Source organism: Cebidichthys violaceus, unplaced genomic scaffold, assembly GCF_023349555.1.
Source record: "Cebidichthys violaceus isolate CVI_PGR_0920_01 unplaced genomic scaffold, fCebVio1.0.p SCAF_8, whole genome shotgun sequence".
In the NCBI taxonomy this organism is placed as follows: domain Eukaryota; kingdom Metazoa; phylum Chordata; class Actinopteri; order Perciformes; family Stichaeidae; genus Cebidichthys; species Cebidichthys violaceus.
In genome coordinates, this window is record NW_027176964.1 from 14,298,147 (window position 1) to 14,323,701 (window position 25,555).

The following is a 25,555-nucleotide window of genomic DNA, read 5'->3' on the forward strand; positions in this document are numbered from 1 at the left end:
ATGTAGTTTCACAGATTTTGTTGTTGTGTCCTATGATATTTAATTCTGCTTCTGAAATCATGTGTCATATAATGAAAGTCATCACTTTACTCCCACTTGCTTTTGGGCTTAGTCAGCCGGTCATCCCCCTCCATCCTGTTGTTTCACTTTCATGTAATTTCCTCTTCAGCTTCTCACTTTTGCCCTCATGCAACTAACTCCTGTGATATTCTATTTACAACCAAAATCGATGAACACTGATTTTCTTTTTTTTGGTCCGCCTGTCTTTTTTTCTCTCCCAGTGCACTCCCATCGCCGGCCATGGATTTGTGTTGGACAAGTACAAGTGCCAGTGCAGGAGAGGATTCTACCATCCCAGCCGAGTGGTGCTCAATGGCTTCAAAAGTAGGTTCAAAATCCCTCTGTGATATAAAAAAACATATTGCAGTGAGCTGTCAGATCAAAACTTTGAATTGTTCAAAAGCAAGCTTTTGGGATTTATGAAGAAAAAAGCAACTAAAAAGGAAAAACATTTTTTTTTTTTCAGCTGACAGTGACACATTTTGTTTGAACTTCTTCTAATGTCTTTGAATGGGTATCCTGGGGCCTGTGAGGTTATGAAACATCAAGCTTCAGTCAAAGGAGTTTGACTGTTCTTGTTGTGGAAATGTCTACTATGTTTCTATTCTGAGTTCTAGTGGGAGACACAGGTGGCTTCTGAATTACAGACCTGTTGGAGTATAAGGTGGCTGTGTACTGTAGACAGAGAACGCATGTTGATGGGGAACAAACGTGAATAAAGGATCAATCAGACTTTAATTGACATGAGGCTCATAATGGCAGATTTACCATTTCAATTTCTTAGCAATTAAAAAAAAAAAGGATCTTTGATTTCACCCAAAGTAACAAAAGTCAACAAAATGAAATGACAAATAGCTTTGACAATAGCTGTAGAAACAAAATGACTTTTTAATGTTTCCGGCTGAACTCTAGAAGACATGGAAATGAAGCAGCAGTATCATTATCGATTATTGTAGTTATATTTAATTTGTAAAAATGTAATAAAAATATAATTTATGGTTTGTGCACTTTGTTGCTTAGATTTATGCTGTAATTGAATAACAGTTTGCACCACTTTTCCAAGAGAAAAGGATTCCATGATGAGAAATGACACTTTGAGTTTGCTTTGGAGAAATCCAGAGCTTGTGTTTTGTAAAACTATGATTGGACAATCACTGTTCGAGAGAGGGGTTTAGCTTATGGTCAATTGATATTTTCTGTCCTAATCTGGCTGTTGATCTCGTAGTTCCACTATTATTTATTTTATTTTCAGATGTGACAGACACAATAAATATGAGCTGAAAACCTAAAAGTCTGAACATCTGCACACAGCTTGTTTTTGGACCTGTTCTCCACTGATGCCTCTCCTTAACTGTACCTCCATGCTCCTGCTTCTGGTTGTGAATGCCTGCATTCTGACACTTTGACTGAAAGCGTTGCAGTGTCCTCGGGCAGAAAGCTTGGCCCTGATGAGCGAGATAATCAAGCAACTGCTGTGGTTTTCATCCCTGACTCCAACAATACAGCACCCCGAGGGGGATGATATGCTAAGCAGGAGCTTTATTGTAATGCAGCGTGATGAATCTCCTCAGTCTGTGAAGAGACCCAATGCAGACCCAGTCATTACAAATCCCTGCGGTTCAGATTGGGTCGCGGTAGTTTTGCGACCCTGATTTCGCCCCACTGGAACCTGCCTGTTATTCCTCGCATCCCAAAAAAAAAAAAACAGACCAGACTGGAAATAGATTTTGTATTGTTTCCTAGCAACAGGCCAATAGGACAGACATCAAAGGGGAGAAAAGATGGAGGGACAAAAACAAAGAATTATTCTGAAATGTGCAGTAGAACCTCATGAAACATGACATTTCATTAGAATGTCACGGTGACGCTTTTGCTGGAGATCTTCGATCAGATAGACTGACAGTAGGATGGATCTGTGTCTAGACAGAGAAGTTGGGATAGGCTAGAAAGACAATTTAGATAATAAAACGAACGCACGTCAAACTGACAAATGTTTGCACAATTCATCAAAATCAAGTCCTTTTTAACCATTTTAGATCACATCATATTGTGCACCTATTTAACAATATACTCAAGAAAAATCGCTTCATATTTTTATATCAGAATCCAATCATCTTTTCTTCCTGTAAAACAAAATGTGAAATGTGCTTCGTATCATCATATCCATTCATCAATCAATGCGCAACTTTTAGCAACATGGAGCGGCGGCTTTGTATCACTCTCCATTCTAAGCCCGCCCACTTTGTTTGTTATTCATGCGGTTTAAAAATGAGACAAAAACTACTTTTTCCATGTTGACCACTGCCCCCAAACGGAGGGGTGTGGAATTCTCCTGGCCTGGCCCACCTGTTAAAAAGTGTAAAACATATTTTGATTTCATTATGAAACAAATAGACTTTTGGTCTATTCAGCAACAGTCCAGGCAGCTTTGTCCAGGCAGCTTTTTTCACACCAATGAAACTCACATTGTGAATATCATGAATACCAGAGAAGATAAACGGCTTAACTGGAATCCACAGCAAAAAGGCAAAAGACGGTAAAAGGGGGAAGGTCACGAGTCACCTCCTTCCCTTCTTTTCCAAACCCCAGATCACACAAGACTATCTGGAAAAACAAAGCCACTTTGTGTGATTGATTTCTTAAACCTGTGACTGCATGATTGATAGTTTGTCTTTAATGTCTATCATTATGTCCATAAATGTCCAGTAGATTCCCACTTAATTTGTTTAATCATTACCTAGCAATCAAGGTCTACTGAAGTGCTGTACAACTTAAGCGGCGTTTGCATAGTGAATGAACTCTGGGACTTACATGTTTATCAAGTATCATGTTTCAAGAAGAGCTGCACCGTGTGTGTGTGTGTGTGTGTGTGCGTGTGTGTGTGCGCGTGTGTGTGTGTGTGTGTGGTGAACATGGGGGATTTGGACTAAAGATTGACTACAAATCCTGCCACAGCAGAAATGTCGCAGAATGAAAAAAATGATATTTCTTTTGGCATCGCCTGTCCTTTCTTTACTTGTAATTGATTGCATTTCTGTTTCAAAGGCACTTACCACAACACATCCATGCTAATGTGAACACTCTCAAATGAGATGTTCGAAAAAAAGTAATCTAGGAACAGATATGATAAACCACATCCAAGTGTGCCACATGCTGGTATAACAACAATTATGCAGACCAGAGTGATGAAGGGAGTCATGTCGTCCTCTCCTTCATTATTCCCTCATCTGCCTAATTAAAGGCTGTGTTCTTGTAATTATCACCCCCAAGGCTTTGTGATTTATTGGATTGATGATTTTGATGCCTTCAAATTGATTAACTGAGCATTTAATGAGAAGAGTCAGTGTGTGAGAGCTGAACCAAATTAATTACATTGACAATCCTCAAAAAACACTACAGTAAATCAGACCCACGTTCTAAATTTAGATCAGATACAACGTACTTCTGCTTTTGCAGTAACATGTAGTATGCAAATAAACAACAACATTTTAGGGTTGCGACTGTCAACTAAAGTGCTGTCACGTCCTCAGGTAAGGAGCAGGGCTCGAGCAGAGACGAGACCTCTGACGTGTCCAGTAAGTGCCTGCCGTGCCGCGAGGGCTGCCCCTACTGCCGGGACGACACGCCCTGCCTGGTGCAGGAGGACGGTGCCCTGCGGCTCGCTGTGGCCTCCTTCCAGGGTCTGTGCATGGTGCTGGACCTGGCGAGCATGGTGGTGGTCTACCACTTCAGGAGGAAGAAGGTGAGGGTGGGGGGGGGGGGATTCAAAGGGGAACTGCATGTGATTGGAAATGTAAAGGTTATTTTCCCCTGCCAGTACAATACAACAACAGTTTTCTGATCGCCCTACTCAATTTCTATCGATTCCCGACACTATAGCCATTCTATCACATCCTTTAAAAATAATGTATGTTACCGTACGCCAACAAAGAGCCAGTATTGCACTGCATTATGGGAATTGTAGGATCCAACTTTTGGAGATTGTCAAAAAATCTCACCCTCTGTTGCTTGGATTTTGGCCGTTTAAAAAAAATAAATAAAAAAATCTGTTATTCTCATTGAGTTCCCGAGAAGTACTTGAAGCATAAAGAGCAACAAAGTATGTGGTGAGATTAGGTTTTGGTGGATGAATGGGTCAAACTCAAGACTTCCTGTGAGTCCTGTGAGAAGCCTAGTTCTACATTCAGCTTTATTTTTCATTATTATTATTTTTGACCTAACCTTTGGTTAGGTTTAGGCAACAAAACTACTTTGTTAGGTTTAGGAAACATAGCCTATACGCTACATATACAAATGCAGTATCTAATGTGTGCTCGGGTCGGGTGCAAATAGTATTGTTGGCTTCTGACACCTGGGTGCAATAGCATCAGCCATTTAACTGTAAGAAGGTGGAGGGCCAACCATTGTGCAGTGGCTTTCCTTCCCCCTTTACTTTGCTATTAACGTCTAGTGAAAGATGAGGACAAAAGGATTTGTACTTTTATTGAAACAAAAAAACAAATATTACCATCAAATGAATTACAGTAATATGAATAAATACATACAGTATACTGTAGCCTATACGCTTAGCTGAGTGTAGGACTACACACAAACCTCCTACAGCGCATAGTAATTAATGTTAATGCACAATAAATGTGGGACTACTCTTCCTTATTTCAAGGAAATTAGGGGACTTTTGGGGTATTGTATATCAAAATATAAATGAGGCATTCAAATACTGATTTTGACATTGATTGCCATGGCAACGGTAGGAGCTTCGAAGCATTCCCGTCAGCCTTAATCTAATCCCAGAGGAAAAATCGTTTGCTCAGAATAGATTTTCATAGAATTAAGTGAAATAAATATGAGATCTTCACGGTGTAGAATTATTACAACCCCTCCTCAGGCAATAGTTCAGTTGAATCTTTCCCGGTGTGCTATTTATAGACATTTATGTGTTGTTGCCTCAAATTCTCCTACATTTCTTCAGTTCACAAGAAATGTCCCCGGAGCCCTTTGAATTTACATAAAAAAACATTGAAAGTCCTCTAAGAGGTAATGTGGGTTAGTTAAATCCAACCCAGAAAAGGGGCTAGCATCACTTATATTCTTGTTTCAGGGGAAGGCAAAACATTAGCAAGTATATGTACTTGCTAATGTTTATATATATATATATATATATATATATATATATATATATATATATATATATATATATATATATATATATATATATATATATATATATATATATATATTCAACTCCTCTCTGGTTGTTTGCTTTGAAAGAGGCAATGACCTGCAATGGCAAGGAAGCTGGAGTTAAAACTCCTCACAGTATTCTGTTAAAACAAACAGCAATAAAAGATGTCCAGCAACAAGAATTGATGCATTATTTTGACATGTTTGCCGTATTGCATTTCATGACTTGGTGCCAATCCACACAGCTGAGGGAACTTTTAACTAATATCTTATGACAGATCGGAATTTGTCAAACTCCCTGAACACACAAGACATCACCTTTTCCCTGTAAGTGATTGATTAATTGATCTTTTTTTTCTTTTGTGTCTCTTTCCCCATTAATAACAGAACATCCGCACATCTGGTCTCATTCTACTGGAAGCCATCTTGTTTGGGTCTTTACTGCTCTACTTCCCAGTAAGTCTGTGTTCTGATCTTAGCACCCACAATCTACTCAGTCACTTAGTCAGTCTATTACATTACCTTTATTAAAAAAAGGATTCCTGTTCACAATAGAATACATTAGTATGTAAATAAGGCAGAAAACCTTGATTCCGAGATGCTGTTATAGTTCTGTACTTATGATCATTGTCTGGACAAAAACAAAGAGTTGGTGTGCATGATCAGTACCAGTGTGTCTTTTTGTGCGTGTGCCTTTGCCAGCCTTTCTGTTGTCTGAATGTGTAAACCGGCCCAGGTAGGTGCCAGCGTGCATCGTATAGGTGTGTGTTTGCACTTGTGTACACAGCCCACAGTGCACCTGGAGCGCCGCGTCAGAAGCCCATCTTTAGCAGGAGAACAGATGGAAGAAACCCGAGCGCCATGTAACAGGGAGATCAGACGTAACTGGGGAATTCGCCCCCTTCAAATACTTGCACAGAATGCCAACAGTGTGCCACTGTTCTCCTCAAACACGAGGCCTGATGGCTGAATGCTAGCCATTTTTAAAAAAGGAAAAACAATCTGTTGAGAAGGAAAAGCTTCAGAGTGCTTGGCTGACTCTTGGGATAAAGGTTTTTGTCCTCATTCTAAAGTTACTGAAGGGTTACCGTAAGAAACACATTTGCATTAGAATGGAAAGCCTGATAGTTTTGGTGCAGCAGAAAAGAGCCGCAGGTATTCTAGCTTTGTCCTGGAGTGACCACACTAGGCGTATATATATATATATATATATATATATATATATATATATATATATAGTGTATTGCTGTAAGTATGTTTGCACATACAAGGAAGAACTAGTGATGTACCCATGTAGCCCTAACACCTAAAGATGTCCATTCTCATTAGCAAAAACAATGCAAATGTGTCTACTTGGCGATTCTTTGGTTTTAAACAAAATGAAAAAGGAGAGCTAAGCGATTTTTAAGCCGGGCGATTAAGACACCACAGATCTCCATCAGGAACTTACAGCTCACCAGCCACCGACGCACCGACGAAGAGCAGCCGGACCAAAAGCTCTTACAATCATCGGGGCTTTTGCAAAGGGAACCAAATATAACTGCGACAATCAACGGTGGCGACACTGTACAAGGGCAGTTACTGCGAGTTGATTGATCCCAATTATTGATCTCAGCATGCTCGTGGGTAAAATAGCTCTTACCGCCTATATGCTGTGGCGACTTATGGGTGTTGCAACGTATGCCAAAACTATTCATATCAACGTGCGTCTGTCTTTTCAGCTCTTTTCAGACAATTTTGTATCTATATATATATATATATATATATATATATATATATATATATATATATATATATATATATATATATATATTTTAAAGCAATATTGTCATGTGGGGAGTTTCAATATCGGCCAACTTTAGCTGTGATGCTCAAAATGGATTTGATTTTGTGTCCATCCATCCACCCTCTCCTCCATTCACACCAAGGATAACTCAAGTACCACAAAAAAACCTCCCCAAAAATATCCTGCCACTCTCTTATGTTCACACACACACACACACACACACACACACACACACACACACACACACACACACACACACACACACACTCGGATACAATCAAGAGTCTCTTCCTCCCTTTGCTCTGGTGTATCTCAACCTTTTTTCCCCCCCTCTTCATTTCCAAGCACCTTGCCTGCCTGAGACTACCTTTTCCCTGTCCACCCTTCCCCCATGTTTTCCTTTCATTACCCCTCTGCGTGTTCTCTCGCCGTCCCACCTTTGTGTCTGTCTCCTCTCCCGCAGTCTCAACGTTTGTTGCTGCTGCTATTTCTTTGTTGCAGCCACAGCCAGCCTCCTCAGCTAAGCTTGGCGCAGCTGCTCCGCTCTGGTGCTCGATGCATTTTTTAACAGTCCATCAAGTTCTAGCACAACTTGTTTTAAAAATACATCTGCTGATTAATTGATGGCGGAGGCATGGGAGGTTGGATGCAAACCAGGAGGGCCACCTTCTCTTCTGGGCGATATATATATAAAAATGTGGCTTTTTATCGCGCAATCCCCTGTGACTTTGTAGTCCACACGGGTAGCACTGCAGAAAGGGTGTGTTTGTGTCTGCCTATCTCTGCGGATGTTTGTCTGTGTTTATGGGCAGCGTGGAGAGGCTTTAAATCTTCACATTTCCTGGTGAATGTGTGCATGCGCATTTGTGCAGGGATTTGCATTTGTGCATTGGTATGTGGGTGTAAGAAACAGCGTGGCCTACTTTTACCTCGTATTTGTGGAGGTGATTTATTGTTTTTGTCCGTCTAGGCTATAGCAGAGAGCTGGGAGGCTGGATGTTTGCTCAGGAGGCAAAGAGATGAAGGTGCCAAGCAGGATGCTAATCCTAACCGCAGGTTAACATAAGTGCTTGCTGAATTGTTACACCCTTAAGGGTTGGCAACGTTTGGTCTGTTAATCTGTTCTGAACGCATTTATTTCTTTGTGTATATGCCTGTTCTATTATCTGATTTAGCACTAACAGTTGCAATTACTTCATTCAAGTGTCACGTGGCTTCACAGAAGCAGAGGAAAAATGGAACAAATGGGTTTTGTTCAATTGTCAAATCAGTTGTCAAATTCATTTCTACGTACTAAAAAAAGACATGCTTAAAGCTGCTCTAATAAATATTTGTATATTAACGAGAGATCAAAAGAATACACGTAATGTGACAAACTCACAGACAAAGTTAGCGACGAGCTGGTGAACAGAGTGGAGCATTTAACAGCTGAAGAGTAAGATATTTCCCTCAGGAGTTGGTGGAGACCAAACGTGAGCTAAAAGGAGAGTAAATATTGGCCTGATATTCATCAGGTGGCCAGTAAGACCAAATTTTGCTCTGCGTCTGCTTAATCTGTAACTGATTGCAAAGACATCCACCATACCAGCTTTACAAGGTGATGAGACGATGATGATGTGTATACAGCTTGTTGCATTGCACTATAAAGTGGACACCAATCAATTAATACAGATATAAAAGAATGCTAATATTTTATACTCTGTCTGATACTGAGATGAAAAGGGTTGATACCAAGTTCATGTCTGTGTGTGTTAGATATGGAGCTGGAGCCACGACCTGGTTAGCATAGCTTAGCATAAAGACTGGAAACCTCTGATGCCGTCAAATAAATAAAAAATAATACACCTCCCAATACATCTAAAGCTGACTAAAACATTGCATCTTGTGCGGAATTACGCACTGTAATTATTTCTCGACAAACAACAGTCTATGAGTCAGAACACCACCTCTCTGTGGGTTGACGGGTAGTATCTGGCAGATTATTTTGGTATTGCTGGCACAATGGTACGAAACATGGCAACCTCACAAACGAGAGTCTGCACACAGTCACTGCACCTTATTGTTGCTAGCCAAGAAATAGTTTGGCTCATAAAGACACAAATTATTATTTTTTTATTACCTCCGTTTGTGTTCGAATTAAACAAATTCATGAATGAGCTTTAAAGGTGTTGGTAGGGCGAATTTCAAACTTTGGACAGAGCTAGATGTTTCCCAGTGGTTCTTATCTTTATGCCAAGCACTTCCTGGTTCTGGCTCCATACTTAATAATACACAGACATGAAACTGATATCATGTGATTCTTACCCAGCTTCTCTTCTTTTAGTAAAGTGCATTATTGGTATTTAAGCTATGAATCACGTCAAGGCTGTCTTCCACAAAATCACTCAAATTGTTTAAATATGTCTTTGTCTGAAATATGGAGAGAAGAATTATTGGGTTGCCTTTCAAAAGGAAAACATGAAATGAAACTCTTAATACTATATGTCAAATAATGTCTCAGATTGTGAGCTGCAACAGAAACTCACAGTCAGTAGCAGAGCAGTAAAAAGGAACCCGTATTATTCCTGTTCTTATGATAAAATGGACTTGGGTCTCCACTCTCTCATGACCAGCATACCAATGACGGACTTTGTCACCGCAAGGTTTTGATGATGATTGTGGCTGCAAGGAAACTGCTTTGACTCTGTGTGACACAGGGAGTGAGAGAGATGTCTATAAGGCATAGCTGAACTGAGAGTGGACCGACTGAAGGCTGAAATAGGGATGTTATGACAGTTTAATTACACACTGAGCCACATTTTGGTAGAATGGGTGATACTGCTGTCAGTTTTTGTTTATAGATTATACAAACAAACATGGAAAAAAAAATTGCCAAGCAAGATACAAGCTAGATTACTTAATTGTTTATGTTCCTGTGACTTTACTTCAATGCATATTCACTATGCGTCATCTTGAGAATCTATTTTTAACTTCCTGAATAGAGAAGTTAGTTATTTCATCACTTTGTCTTTTTATCACACCATTTACTCTGCATTTTCTGTTAACCCTAACCCATTACAGATGTAGCAAAACACATAACACAGATGTTTCCTGAGATAGCTACCACAAAGGTGCATCTGATTTGGCTGATTTGGGTGAAACTACAACTAAACTCAGACACGGATAAACTCAACAGTGGATCAATTTATGTAGACTATGCTCTAATAACTGGCCCCAGACAAGTATTTGGAGTGAAATTTGAAATGTTTAAAAAACATAACAAAAAGACAAATTAGACTAGACCTAGAAAACTAAATGCAAAAAGGAATTGGCTTATACCAAGATGTTATTACACACAACTTAAATCATCTCAGGTTTCTTTGGCAAATGTCCCTTTTCTCATCCCTTTAACCATTACTTTCCTAAAGCAAACAGCTAAAATTCTTAACGGACTCTAAACACCAGTCACACACGCAAAAGGCCCGGGCGTTCGCTCAACGCGCAAAAACACCAAAATCTCACTCACAGTTTGGCGTCAGCCCTGGAGAAACAGTTCATGGTCCGAGAGAAGACGGCAGCGGTTCTGGTCAGGAATGGCGCTCTTTGACTTTGTTGGTATCTGAACAGCCCAACAGACTTCTCTTCATCGGAGTACCCACATGGCTCCGGGTCACCGTGGGGTCTGTCTTACCTAGAATCCAGCGCCGGGTCCAATTGCTCACACTTGACTTGTTCACTTGTCCACTAGTCACTCAAGCTAACCTAAAGAGACTGTTCTGTTGGCCGATGCTACCAGTACACTTCAGGTAATAGCAGCCTACAGCTGAGCAGTTAGCATCTTTACTCCTGCTAGCTTAGCAGCTAGTTTAGTTCCGACGGATATATTGCATGCAATTTAAGCAATGTTGCTTTTTCTAAAATTGGGACCAATTAGTTATTGTCTTATTTTTTCTTTTGTATATTATTTTTATTAATCGATGGAATATTCGGTAGAGTACTCGATTACTAAAATACTTGATTGCTAAAGCCCTAGTACACACATTATTTTCCCCTTTCTGTGAAGATATCTTACACCCAGACTTTTGCAGCCTCAGGGTTGGCTGGTTTCTTGAGTTGAGTTTGCCACAGATGTTCTGCTTCTTCACTGAGGGAAAGAGGTTACAGGTGCTGCTGTTTGTTTGCCTAATTACTTTGGATAGCTGCTGTCTCTTGAATGCCAAGGCATCATAGGAGCCGGGATGAACGACTGGCCGTACTTCTCTGGAATGTGTTTTTACTGCATTTGAAATTATATCCTGGCCTCATGGTTAACTATAACTTCCAGTTTATGGATTAGGATAAGGAATATGCCTTGGTGTTTAAGTGCTATAGCAATAAACATAAAAAAGAGACAACGAATATAAAATCAAGTGCCGTAAAAAAGCCAAGAAACATAAATAGAATGTACAATAAAAGTATGAAGTATACTAAAGAAAATAGGTACAGGAAATGTGCAAAAGTATAGAGACTCTATGAAATGTACAGTAATACAGATATGACAGTACATTGGTGCAGTTGCTCCAATAAAGATGATCATACTCGTTAAAAGGAAATCTAGTTGTGCCAACCGGGAACTCTGGCTTTAAGAATATGTCTATTTGCTATTAATGGAACAAGCAGCTTCACCACAAGAGCTCAGCTTTTTTTTGTACCTCATATTCTGTTTCATACAAGATAAAATTGAAATATCTAAGTCAGAAATTCTTCCTGGTTGGAGAGTGCAAAGCGGGAGGCGCCGTGATCCAGCCCCTGTCTCCTTTTTTTTTTGACATTTCACAAAACGAGCAGGAGAAGTTTTCCTCCATACCGTCTCCGGTGTCAGCTACATGATTATGCTGTTCACTGCTGGCTTAGAGAACTCACTTAAAGCACATCTCAGAGATATGGAATTTGTACAATTTGGGAGCTGGTATAAAAGATGACCATCATAAAAGGGTCTGTAAAAAAATATGTATTATATTCATCATTCATCGGGTGACTTACATGTGGAACACTGCTCTCAGCAGTCTGTAATCATCAAGGTTAAAACTTGAGAGCCTGTGTATGCTTTGTGTGCATTGATGCGGAGCATATTTAAAAACAGCAAGGCTTTAACACCCTGGAGGATGTGCATCCGCCAGGTGAGTAAAGCAGGTTTTTCTTCGCTTCAGGGGAAATGAGAATAGAGTCACTGCACTGGATCTTCAGCTTCACTCGGGTCACTGGAGATTTGACGTGGGGCGTCCCTCTGAGGTACACACTAATGAAATAAAACGCAGCAGCAGCAACAACAGAAGCGCAAAATGGAAGCTCCGGTCTTTACAGCTTGACATGAGACATGTCACGTCCGCCTGTCTCCGCCTCATCTTGAACAGTAATAGGTGCTCACACCAAGAAGGAAATGAAAGGCTGACATTTTGCGAGCCACCGGAAAAAATCTCTGTTTTATATTTCGAATCACACGGAGATAAAAAAAAAAAAAATGGCCGTACATGTGCACAATCAGATGCACGCGAGAGTCTACGCACTGTTAATACAAATTAACCTGCAAATACTCGATGCGGCCGCTTTTTAAATACCACCAGTGAGATCAGAACTAACCCTTCAAGCTCTCATATCTAGTTTGTTCTGGAAGCTGACATATGAACAACGTGCAGTTGAGAGATGCCAGCGGGAGCTCTGGAAGCGCAGCGAGGCCAAATCTGCCTCCAGCTCTGGTTATCACATGCTGGAGACCCATTTTCATTACCGATTCCTTCTGTGTGAACATGAGAGGACTGTGACAGGAGTGGGAGAGAAAAAAAATAATCTATCTATATATATATATATATATATATATATATATATATATATATATATATATATATATATATATATATATGTGTGTGTGTATAAAGTCTATCAGTGTGAACACTAACTGTTGTAACACTCTGCAGGTGATGATCATGTACTTCCACCCCAGTGTGTTTCGGTGTATCCTCCTGAGGTGGGTTCGCCTCCTGGGTTTCGCTGTCATGTACGGCACTGTCATCCTCAAGCTGTACAGGTACTGAACACTCAAATTATTGGAATCAAAAGAGTGATCATATGAGAAATGATGTTTCCTGTATGCTGTATCAAAAAACCTTGTCCCCCCCACCACTTCCCTTCTCCTATCTCCTCTCTTTCTATTTCATTTCCCTTCCTCCTCTTCCTCATCTAATTTTGTCTCTGCTCCTCCTTCTCTTTCTATCTTCTCATCTTGTCTCCTCTCCTTGTCTCCTTGACTCCTCATCTTTATTCTTCTTAGTTCCTATCCTATCCTATCCTCTCCTTGTGTTGTTCTGTGGCCTCTCTTTTTCCTCTAATCACCTCATACCCCCCCCACCTTCTTTCTTCCTGTCTCCTCTCTTTTCTTCCTAACTCCTTTCCCCTCCTCTCATGCCTTCTCCTCTCCTCTCTCCTTCTGTCCTCCCATGTATCCTCTCCAGATATTAACTTGCCCTATGAGTCAGCCGTAGTGTTTCAATAATTCAGCTCCCTCTCAGTCTGCACTCACACACACATGCACGCTGTCAATAAGCACATTTGAATTTCCCATTAGGTAAGGTCCATCTGCATCTGCCTGCTGAAGTATCTATTGAGACACATACTCTCGTCCTGCTCTCCTGCTCTGAGCAAGTGTTGGCGAGATGGTAGAAGGGGGTCAAAGGCCGCCCAGAGTGTTCCCTTGGCAAAATTACCATTTTGATTTTTTTTTCCCTGAGCTCGCTGGGTGTTAAGTGTGCCCGGAGGCCAAGCTCTTATAGCCCGGTCTCCCTGAATATATATCAGAGATAAGAGAGATTTGTCACAGTCTGGTCAGGAGGGAAGATGAGCGCAGTGTGGAGTGGATAGTAAACAGAGAAGTGACTGTTTGTCTAGATGGGGATATATTTATATAACGCCATCTTTGTCCCCTATAGCTCTCCTTACCCAGCATCAAATCCCTTTGAAACTCTTCTGGCCGATGTGTTGCATTTTTAATTCCCTTTACAGAGGCAGAATTGTCTTGTGTGAATGCAGTGAGGATACTGTGCAGCTTACAAATAAACTGCCTCTGCAGTCTAATGTGTTAGCTGGACCACCTCTAAGCTGAAAAGTTAAAGAAACCGACACCCATAAGACAAGTCCAATTTGTTAAATTTGGATTGAAAAAAAACTAAAAATGAAATCTGTAACCTCATTCTACTCTGAGTTATACCTTAATGTGATTCTCCTGTCAGCGCAAGACATATTACAAGATAATTTAAACAAACATGAATGGAATTAGATAACAGCGCCCTTTTCTCCCTGATCCTTTTAATTCAAGTGGGCATGTTTGCAAGAGCAACAGCCGGGGGTGTGAGTTGTCAATCGCATGGAGAGAATCTGTGACTCACCTACACAGCTCATCATGATTTCACTCAGCAGTCTCAAGTATTCAGGCTCATGTTGTCCTCCTCTTCTCTCTCTCTCTCTCTCTCTCTCTCTCTCTCAGGGTGTTAAAGGTGTTCCTGTCCCGCACGGCCCAGAGGACGCCTTACATGACCAGCTGGCGGGTACTGCGGCTGCTGGTGGTGATCCTGCTGGTGGTGCTGTGGTTCCTGGTGGCATGGACCTCCTCCGTGTGCCAGAGCCCCGTGCTGAGTCGGGCCATGATCGCTGCAGGCCTCACCCCAGAGGGGCTGCAGTTCAGCATGTGTCTGCTGGATCGATGGGACTACATGATGGCTGTCGGTAAGTGCGTGTGTTTTCTGTGTATTTCTGTACATGTACCCAATGTGTAGTGATGTCTTTGCAGGACAAGTGAGTGACAACATTTTTTTTTGCTCCTAATTACCACTTAACTGTAAGGAGCTTTTGGGCTTACGGCTGCTTGGGTAAGGCTGAAGAACAAGTTTAGTTTAGAAACTTTTGGGAAAAGTCTGTAGGCAGGGTCAGGGGGAAATGAATGCCTCTTACCTCAAGTCACTCTGAACATTTTGATTGTAAACTTTTGTTTGACTCTGCATTGAATACTGTGTAGATACACATTCCTAGTACACACATACATACATAGTCTTTTATTCTGACAGTGAGGTTCTCATTAAAGAGTAACTTAAAGGCACCCTGGGGAGTTTTTGTTGAGTGTAGCGATGTACTAAGTGAGTTTAAAGTCCTGAGGCTCCAATGCTGGGGTGGTCGAAAGGTAAACAGAGACTGATTGCCACAGGGAGGCATAAAGACTGAGTTTTCAATAGTCTAGCTGCACCGTATCCGACCCATTTATTTAGAACGGTCCAGTCCTCTCCTATATGCTTTATAGAAACTAATGGTACCGACAGCAAATGGATTGCATAAAATAGAAGGGACTGTTTGAAGTCGTTAAACTGCATCTTGCAATTTCCAGCGAGTCTTCAGCACAATGCATCCATTGTTGTTCAAGTGACAAATCACGTCAGACAGAAATAAACAGGTATGGGTTGGGGAGTCGTATAAATGCGATAAACTTCTCTGCTTTAGCAGATTTCCTGTTGGAGATAAATAGAGCCACTTACTTAAGTGAGGTTTAAAATGCTCCCAAACATGCCGCCCGCTTACCTGAAGACATGATTATGCTGTAATAGGGCTGTTTATTCAGCACCCTGCCCTCGAAGCAGCATTTTTTTTAAAAAAGACTCTGCTCTGGACTTGAGGTTTGGGATGCAGTTATTGGATTTTGATGATAATGTCCATTGTTTGATTCACCTTTCCCTGAAGGGTTTTGCTCACTAACAGTTTAATGGATGATGCTGTATATTTAATTCACACTGGGATGATCTGATAAAAAAAAAAGATGGAGTGCGCCTCTTAGTGTCTTGGGCTGCCACCATTAAAGCGGAACACCTCCAGAGGGCGGGAGGTGCCACGAAGTCCCTCATGTATTTTTACAGCCCTTCACCACAAGCATGCCTCTAAGAGCACTCCGGAGGACAATCCCATCTAGTTTTATAGACAATGATCCATCGCAGAATGAAATGGTATGAAGTATTACGGGATGTATGAAAGCAAATCCAACCACAATAACAGACTAGTCACTACAATCTATAGGCTTTATCATCTAAACTGAAGTGTATTTGTTACATTGTAGCTACAGCAACTTCACCTTGACTTCTCACACTCTGTTCCGCTCTCTTATATATTTCATCCCAGCCTTTCATATTGTGCTCACACCACTTTGAGTTTCCCGTTCTTTACTTTCCCATTCATCCATAAATCATGATTTACATGCCTACCTAACCAAGCCGCATAAAAAAAATGTACAAAGTGAATCTTATGTCTGACTTGGAAAAACAACACAGGCTTGTAAACATTTCCTTTGGAAGCTTCACTTAACCTTTAAATATGCTGCAACCCCCTCCCCCACACAATCTCAGTTCAAGAAATACTCATAGAAGTGGAATCAGCAATTGCCAAAATGATAGAAAACACAACAAATGGTGTGTTGATGAACAGTTATCACCATCATCACAATAAATGAGAGGAGCACGGGCAATAATGTTCAAAATCCTATGAAGATCTCCGTCTATTGTTATTGTTCATGACTCTAACAGCCACAACTAGTTAAATGCGAGCTGAAAAATGAAGCCACAATAATCCCGAAAATGACCAGAAGCTATCACACTGTCAAGCTAAGAAGCATTAAGAGTGATTGCATCGGTGAGAAGTTTCAGGTTCTCTCCCTCATGGATCCAGTGAGTACCCAGAGGGCCTTGTGTGTGCGCTAACAGTAGCTTCCTAATGACAGAGTATTGAAGCAGGAGGCAGTGATGGGCACCTCACTGAAGCCGGTCTGACAGCAGGGGAGACTAATCCTGTTTGGAAAGAGGCGAAGGATGGATCCCTGAGAGAAGCTTGGTCTGCCTCTGCAAACTGATAGACAGGCAGACACACACACACAGAGAGAGAGAGAGAGAGAGAGAGAGAGAGAGAGAGAGAGAGAGAGAGAGAGATAGAGAGAGACACGGAGAGAAAGACACGGAGAGAGAGAGACACAGAGAGAGAGAGAGACACACAGAGAGAGAGACACAGAGAGAGAGAGAGACAAAGAGAGAGAGAGAGACGGAGAGAGAGACACACAGAGAGAGAGACACAGAGAGAGAGAGAGACACAGAGAGAGAGAGAGACAGAGAGAGAGAGAGACACGGAGAGAGAGACACGGAGAGAAAGACACGGAGAGAGAGAGACACACAGAGAGAGAGACACAGAGAGAGAGAGAGAGAGAGACACAGAGAGAGAGAGACACAGAGAGAGAGAGACAAAGAGAGAGAGAGAGAGAGAGAGACACACAGAGAGAGAGACACACAGAGAGAGAGACACGGAGAGAAAGAGAGAGAGACACAGAGAGAGAGAGAGAGAGACACACACACAGAGAGAGACACACATACAGAGAGAGACACGGAGAGAAAGAGTGACGGAAGTGGCAGGGAATAAGAAGAGTGGAGTCTGTGAAGTATGAAGCTTGGAGGGATGTGGGAAACGATGCAGAGAGAGTTTTTTTCCACCAGCTGGGGAAGGGGGAGGGGGAGAACTTGAGAGGAAGAGAAGAAGAAGAAGAGGGAGCTGGTGAAGGGACACTCAAGAGACACGACTGAGTAACGCATGCAGCTTCAGAGGAAGTGACGGTGTGTTCTTGCCGTGACAGCTTTCCACAATGGCAGCACTTTAAATGGAATGAAACACGTAGAGCACAACAATCTCTCCGTTTGGGTCAGTGCGTATTTGTGTATTTGTGTTCAAGACAAGATATGAAATGAGGGATCCTCGCCGCTCGCTGTGACAGCCGGTGAGAACACACTGGTGTGCTGAGGCTACACTGAAGGACAGGAGGCACCCTGCAAAGCTGCTTTGGAGGATTTTAACAATGCTTGTGATGCTTTGCTTAAGAAGAAAAAAATGAATTCCTTTTTTTGTGTTTTCACTTGTTTTGTTATAATGCTGACAAGGGAACACATGTTTGTCTGGAAATGAATAAATCATCCTATTTTGTCTTGAAATTCCTTGCAAAATGCAGCTGAAGCCAAACAATATTGATAATGCCAACAATAAGCAATTCATTTGAATCTGAAATTAATCTGCATTAGTTGGAGTTGTTATCCCTTTCTTCTTTCACGCAGCTCTTCGTGCATCCTGATTCAAAGGCTAAGTACCAAGTAATTAGTGATGATTTATAGACTGGGCCTGTTCATGAATATTAATGGACTGTAATCACCGTAAGGACTTTAAGGACTCATATGCCAACACACAGTATTGGCACAGTTTTTGGTGCTCCTTTATGTCTGCAAACAAAACAAGCTGATTTAGCTTACATCAGAGGAAAACCTCTCACTTGGTGATTTTTCTATGCAGCATATTATAACGGAAAGTAAAGTAAAGTAAAGTTTTTTTTAAAGCAAGAATCATAATTTTGTTCTTCATTAGAGAGCAGCAGATATAAGAGCTATCAGACTGCTTCAAGACATAACTTCAAACCTCCAAAACACAGCCAGCCTAAATCTGTGCACATATAATGTCCAGTAGATTTTGAGTTATGTTGATAATGCTGAAGACAGCTCATTTTCTCAATACATCTTTTCTGTAAAATTGCAGTCGGGCTGTGTGACCGTGGTGAGATAAGACGACAGCAGTAAGGTGTCAACACATTGTCAAGGAAACACTGCAAAAACACGGGGAACTCTGGCTAAATTTGGAGCTACATTATTGCCTTGTTTCCAACAATCAACTTTTTTCAACATCTTTGTTTCGTGGAGTGTGTGATGACTATCAGCACTGCTGTGTACTATCGCAGTGACTCTGCATCCAACATTTCAGAGCAACAGTGCTTCTATAATTTAACATGCAAATAGAAACAGAGACTAAATCAATGCTCAAAGGAATAGTTTAGCATTTTGAGAGATCCGTTTTTGGAAATTTCTCTCTTGAGAGCGAGATGATGATGAGGAGCCGGGAGATGATTAACACTAGTAACCGGGGGGAAACGAGTAGCCTGGCTCTGCCCAAAGGTAAAGTCTGCCTACCAGCACCTTTACAGCTGACTATTCAACATGAGTCCCATTTATTTAATCAACACAAACAGAAAAGTTAATAATTAAAATAAAAAATATATATTTATGGGGGAGTTTAAGAGTGTTTTTGTCACAGTCTGGCGCCATCATGCCGGTACAGAGCCCTGCAGTATACGCAAATCTGTGCTCAACAGTCATTTGCTGTTACCTGCGGATGGATTAACCATCTATAAAACCACACATTTTAATATTGTCAAGTTTATGTATGGACCAAACAAAGCAGATGCAGCGTTTTAATTGAGCTTTAGAGAGGCTGGTGGGCATGTTTTTGTAACTTTAGAGAGAGCGGTTTCCCGTCTTTACGCGAGGCTAAGCTAAACGCCTCCCAGCTCCAGCTTTTGTATTTAACTTTTGTATTTAAGACATGATAGCGGTATTGTTCTCATCTCACCCTCAGAGAGAAAGCAAATTAGTGTGTTTCCCTAAAAGTTGAACTATAACTGTAAAGCCTTCATTGAGTTTGGCACTTTGAAAAAGGGAGAAAAGTTTCTAATCTCATTTTATACATAAAAACACTTTTCGGATTATATAGGCGTGTCCAACAAAGATGTTATTAAGGACACTAAATCAAATTACAACAATTATGAATTAAAGACAAAGACCGTCCTCTAATCCTCCTTGTGACCTTTTTTTGTTGTTCGTCCCAGCGGAGTTCCTGTTCCTGCTGTGGGGGGTGTACCTCTGCTACGCAGTCCGCACCGTACCCTCGGCTTTCCACGAGCCACGTTACATGGCTGTAGCCATCTACAACGAGCTCCTCATATCCGCCATTTTCCACATCATCAGGTAGGTGAGGGAAACGGGTGGAACAGGCACCAGTGGGCATGAAGAACAGTATGAATGGCAATAATTATGTCTTTGACAGAAAATCAAAAAGGGAAGAACAATTGTCTCACTTTTCTTGATGAACATCTCTGCGACAGTAATGAGGAATATAGCGTGAACAATGACAAGGGGCTTAAACGACTTTACCCCTTCTTGCAGCCGCTGTTTAATCATAATCATAGAGATATTTGCGTGTTAGAGCAGGGCATTACAAGTGCTGAACATGTCAGATAAAAAAGGCAGAGAGTTCACCCGCCCCCTTCATCAGGGAAATGAACAGCGTCAGCAGAGCAAGTTGAAGGGAGGTGAATAAAAAATGTTCTTCCCCAGGCAGAGACACAGCATTTAGATCTACTGTGCCAAAATAAACCCTCTGTGGCCCTAAATGGATTCTCTGTCTTACTGTCACAGGTAACGAAATGTACTCTTTGTAACATGTATTTTGAACGTCTTTTCATTTAAGTAATCGTCATATATTTGCTTGAAAATACCATGAATAAGCTAAATGTTCCCCAAAACCTGACGTGATAATAGGTCATGGAATTATTTCTTGAATTCCTCATGGGCAAGAAGAATCAATAGTTCTGGCTTTAAAGCGGCACTAATCAAAAATCTATATTATTCGATATTAACAATGGAATGAATACTGTAACTATGCATAGGCTAATGTGAAAGGGGTTCAGTTTCAGGGCCCACAACATTTTTTTATTCAGTCTGACTCGGTCTCTCTCATTCAGTCTCTAGCTAGTGAACATAATGGAGCATTTAGCAGCTAAAGCCCTAGATATTTAGGACAGTAGTGGTGGTGGAGACCAAAACAGAGCTAAAAGGAGAGAGAGTATTGGACTTACATTCATCAGGTGGACAAAAACACAACTCCAAATGAATGCTAATGTTGCTCCATGTCTGCTAGAAGTGTAATAAAGCAACTGTTGGCTAAAAAAATTGCATCTTTTGCCAATGTTTGTTTTTAGTTCCCTCTGTGTCATTCCTCACACAAAACAATGCAGCAACACATTAGACTACAAAGTTTTACAAACCTAGTTTTTGTCTGAAGCCTAAGCTAAACGTCTCAACATTCCCTGCTTTGGATGCAAATATAATCACGCATTTGAAGACAAACTGTGTCAAATGCTTTGCACAACAGACTGGAGGCTGGTTTGATGAATGCTATTTCCCTACCTTTAGGCAGCCTTTTTCATGTTTGTGTTGCATGAAAATCAGATGCAGAGACTTGAAACTTGAATGAGATAAATGTTTTCATCTTACAATACAAGTACACCTCACAATGTGACACAGCTGAGGGTAAGGGACTGCTTGGAAAAAGAAAAACTCTTCTTTTGTTATCATTAAATGCATGTGGAAGCGTTACTTGCCCACCCGCAAATTGTATTGTAAATGATTTGAACTGAAGAATCGGACTAGACTGTATATAGGAAGTGGATGTAGTCAGCGTGCCGTCATCCACTGGTTTGTGGACTGCCGTTTTGAAGCCTTGAGTTTGTCCGTTGCCATCTTGACGTTTTGGCAGAAGTGACAGGAGAGGGTGACGTTAAGTGAAACTGAACGCTGAATAAGGCATTTTTAAAATTATGGACAACTCCCAGACCGGACAGCGCCGTGATAGTGACATCATGCTTTATTGAAGACTTGAAACTAGCAATTGAGACCATAAACTCATGTTTACAGTGTTTACTGAGGTAGTAAATAAAGTTAGAAATAGAGTCCTTTTCTCATAGACTTCTATACAATCAGACTTTTTTTTGTCCCTTAGGTCTATCAGAGAGAATGTAAGTTTAAGCGCTGCAGGTTTGACGCCTGATCCTGACTCACCTACAACTATTTCACCTACAACTATTCCTGACACTTCCTGTGTGGCTCTCAGGAGCTTATTTACAGACAAGCTGTTCTTTATGTGTCTCTGTCTGAATATCAGTTTTGATTGTTCAAGGAATGGTGGAAGTAGTAGTACCTACATTTTTAAAAGACTCCTAAAGCAAAGAATACTTTGTCAATCCTGTTGCAGTGGGAATAAAACCTGTCAGGTGTTTTTTTTTTTTTTTTTTTACATTACGTCTGCAAGGAGCCTGGGGCAAAAAATTCCATTTGTCACACTTTCTCTGATAAAACTGTTGGTGATTGAATATTCTTTCATTTATGGAGCGCCCTATTGTGCTCAGTTGGACAAAAAGAAAAAGATCACATTCTTTTAATCTGTTGAGAAACTGAAAAGTCAAATGGGTACACCTTCATCAGTGGTGTGAAACTGTTATAAATCAAGCTGTTCTCGCTTTTCCGCTTGCTGGGGAATAGAACAAAAGTGTTTTTTTCTTCTTCTTTTTTCTGCTGCGTCCCAGAGATAAGGCTGGACTTGAGCGACGTGTGTGTGTGTGTGTGTGTGTGTGTGTGTGTGTGTGTGTGTGTGTGTGTGTGTGTGTGTGTTGTGTGCAATGGGGTAGGGTTGATGAAAACACATGCACACAATGCTTTTGGATATCTAATTTGAATTATGAATGTGAATGTGATTTCTGGGCGTGATGACAAAGGACCAACAACCTCTGAGCCACCTTGGTGGATCTCTGACAAACTTTGAGGAAACAACTTTGTCTCACGCACGTGTACACACACACACACACACACACACACACACACACACACACACACACACACACACACACACACACACACACACACACACACACACACACACACACAGAAGCGCAGAGGAATCTTTTCACAGACCTTGGACAAAATACACTTAACTCACACTGCCCAATAACTGCATTGATGTATCTGTCATGGAGTCTGGAGTTGATTGGTTGTGTAAAATTGGTGCCAAAGTGCCGCCCATTGTTAGAGCCTATTTAGGCTTTTGTGTTCTTTTCATATTTTCCAGCAATAATTGGAGCGATAACCTGTGCTGGTACTTGTGAATACAATAGAAACTATGAATTAAAACTGCCACAATAATGGAAATTATGTCATGTTGGAAAGAAGAAACCACAAGCTACCAACGTTGCTGCTGTGAGCTTTGACATGAAGAGCTGCACATGTCTGGATTGAGTCAGTACTGACAGAAATGGGACACAACTCCTTTGAAAAAAAAAAATTACTTGTTTTGTGTTTTTCAGACGGTGGCAGAAAACAAACGTCTATGTTCAGCTCTATACATTTCTTTTATGTGAAGCACTTTTTAAAACGTGACAAATTGCTTCTGTATAAAAATACCAGCAACAGATTCAAATTAAATGAGATAATTAATAAGGTGAAACACCGAACGGACGATTAATAATGATTGGAGGAATTTCATCGATTTAATAAAAAAAAAATTTTAATAGGGGACTTATACTTTATCCTCTGCCTACCAGAGGATTTCAATCAGACTACAAATATAAGCAGCCATGCCAAGCTTTAAAATACGAGCAGTAAAATCAATTTAAAAGTCATCAGTCAGCCAGTGAAGGGCAGCAAGGATGTACAAAATCACATCAGTCTAGATTCTACATGAAGTCTGTGTTCCGGTGTAGGCCATTATCTTGGATACTATATTTGAGGAGATGCACAAGGCTATGTTAGGTTACGATCCTTACCATAGTTTCTCTGTGTAGTGTCCAGGTAGTAGTCCAGGTCATGCCCCCCATCACACAGCCAGAGACCAGATATTTGTAGCCTAAGCAGAAGACAAAAGCCAAACATAAGAAATATTTTACGTACGATACATTTGACTACCAAGTCAGATAGTATAATTTCATATGTTGTGACCAGCTGTGGATCACTGTAAATCTATGGGGAAATGTTACGGCCTCCGTTACATATGACGCTAAAAACAACCAGAAAGAACAGTTTCTTCCTGCAGACGAAAGAAATCAAAAAAGTAATGCACTGTTAGTAACCCTCTAACACCAAGATATTTACTGCTGCCGTACAGCAGCAGTAAATAACAATGCATGTGTTTTTTACTATGTATGTCACTGTCAATATAAATCCTACAAACATGACTCCTTCATGTGTGCATACCGTACACTATTTGTGTCGTTTACAATATACAGAACACTTGACTAGAATAAAGACATTTCTTTCTTATTTTATTGTTGGTCACTTGTGCGTATTATATATATATATATATATATATATATATATATATATATATATAGAAGGAAAAGCACAGACAGGACTGTTATCTACACAAGTAAAAATAGGTATGAATATATATATTCATACCTATTTTTACTTGTGTAGATAACAGTCCTGTCTGTGCTTTTCCTTCATCTGTCCAGCTTTGTTGTCCTTGTCCCACATTGAGTTTAGCACATAGCAAATGACATGTCTAGCTAACAAGTCACTGCTGATAACAACAAAGACTTTAGAGAAGACGATAGAGGACCTGTGCGCTAACCTTTGGGCGTAGTTGGAAAGGTATCGTTCATAATGTTTAATGGGACGACCTAAAATAGTTGTGTACACAGTCCTTGTACCTTTGCCTCATTTCCATTGTTACATTTTCTCTTTTTTATTCAAAAACAAATGTTTTATGGTTGCTATTCATCTCATGTTGGTTGGCTTAGTTCCAGGTTAAAAACGCTTCACAAAAGGATTTTTTTTTTTAAACGACGATGGAGTGAATGAAGTTTAATTCCCTTCCAGAACGGAGACGTTCAAAAAGTTGGGGATCACCGTTGAGCTCTATTTACTGCTACTTTTATCATTTCCCCTCCGTTTTGCTGTTATGTCTCTGTACAGTTTTTGAAGTGGGGATTGCCTCGGGGTAGCAGCAGCCTTCATTTTGTTCTCAAGAATCACTAACGGCTGCTTTTAATGTCTGTGCCTGTATGTGTCGGAACATATTTCACCGAGTCGATTCAACTGGCTTTCATAAAGTGCCGGGGAATGAACAGAACCTCTCCTGTATATGTTTTTATTCTGCAGGTTCAATCTGGTGCCGGGGCTTCACCCTGACTGGATGCTCATGTTGTTCTTTGCTCACACTCATCTGACTGTGACTGTGACTCTGGGCCTGCTGCTCATTCCAAAGGTAACACCCCTTGAACCACGGCAGGTATTAGTTTGATGGGTTGTGGGTCAGTGGTTGGAAGTAACTGTGTAGGCAGCAAAAGTTTGAGGTACTACACCATACCGTATATCTATTGTATGTGTACTTCTACTCCTTTACCTTTCAGAGCAGTACATTGAACTTTCTCCACTACATTTATCTGACATATAGTTATTAGTTACTTTATATATTGACATTTTACAAACAAAAACACATGATAAGCCTATAAAACACACAAAGCTAAGATTTAATCATTGCTTCTCAATTTGATTTGTGATTTTGTGACAAAACTACAGACTGTTTCTAAAGTAGATAATCTAGCTCCACCTCAACCAGCTGCAACAGTAATCTAATTGGGTATAATGTATTAGTCACAAAGGCCATCTTACTGCAGAATGAGTACTTTTACTTTAAATATTGTAAACATATTTTGCTGATAATACTTTTACCTAAGATCTTGAATGCAGGACTTTCACCTGCAATGAGGTATCTTTACATTGTTGAAGGGGTACTTAAGTAAAGGATCTGAATACTGTAATCTACTCTAATACTAATACGGCAATTTAAGCACTT

The 25,555-nt window shown here is 40.6% G+C and overlaps 1 protein-coding gene across 1 annotated transcript in view; it reads left to right on the plus strand.

Annotated features, from left to right (window-relative positions):
* The window catches only part of LOC137866067 (metabotropic glycine receptor-like), a 55,207-nt gene that overhangs the window by 22,625 nt on the left and 7,027 nt on the right, over positions 1 to 25,555 (plus strand). The window contains exons 3-9 of the mRNA XM_068701722.1: positions 282 to 384; positions 3,591 to 3,802; positions 5,629 to 5,697; positions 12,961 to 13,070; positions 14,523 to 14,761; positions 19,755 to 19,893; positions 24,859 to 24,964. Coding sequence (XP_068557823.1) covers positions 282 to 384; positions 3,591 to 3,802; positions 5,629 to 5,697; positions 12,961 to 13,070; positions 14,523 to 14,761; positions 19,755 to 19,893; positions 24,859 to 24,964 — 978 coding nt within the window. The remainder of the gene's footprint in view (positions 1 to 281; positions 385 to 3,590; positions 3,803 to 5,628; positions 5,698 to 12,960; positions 13,071 to 14,522; positions 14,762 to 19,754; positions 19,894 to 24,858; positions 24,965 to 25,555) is intronic.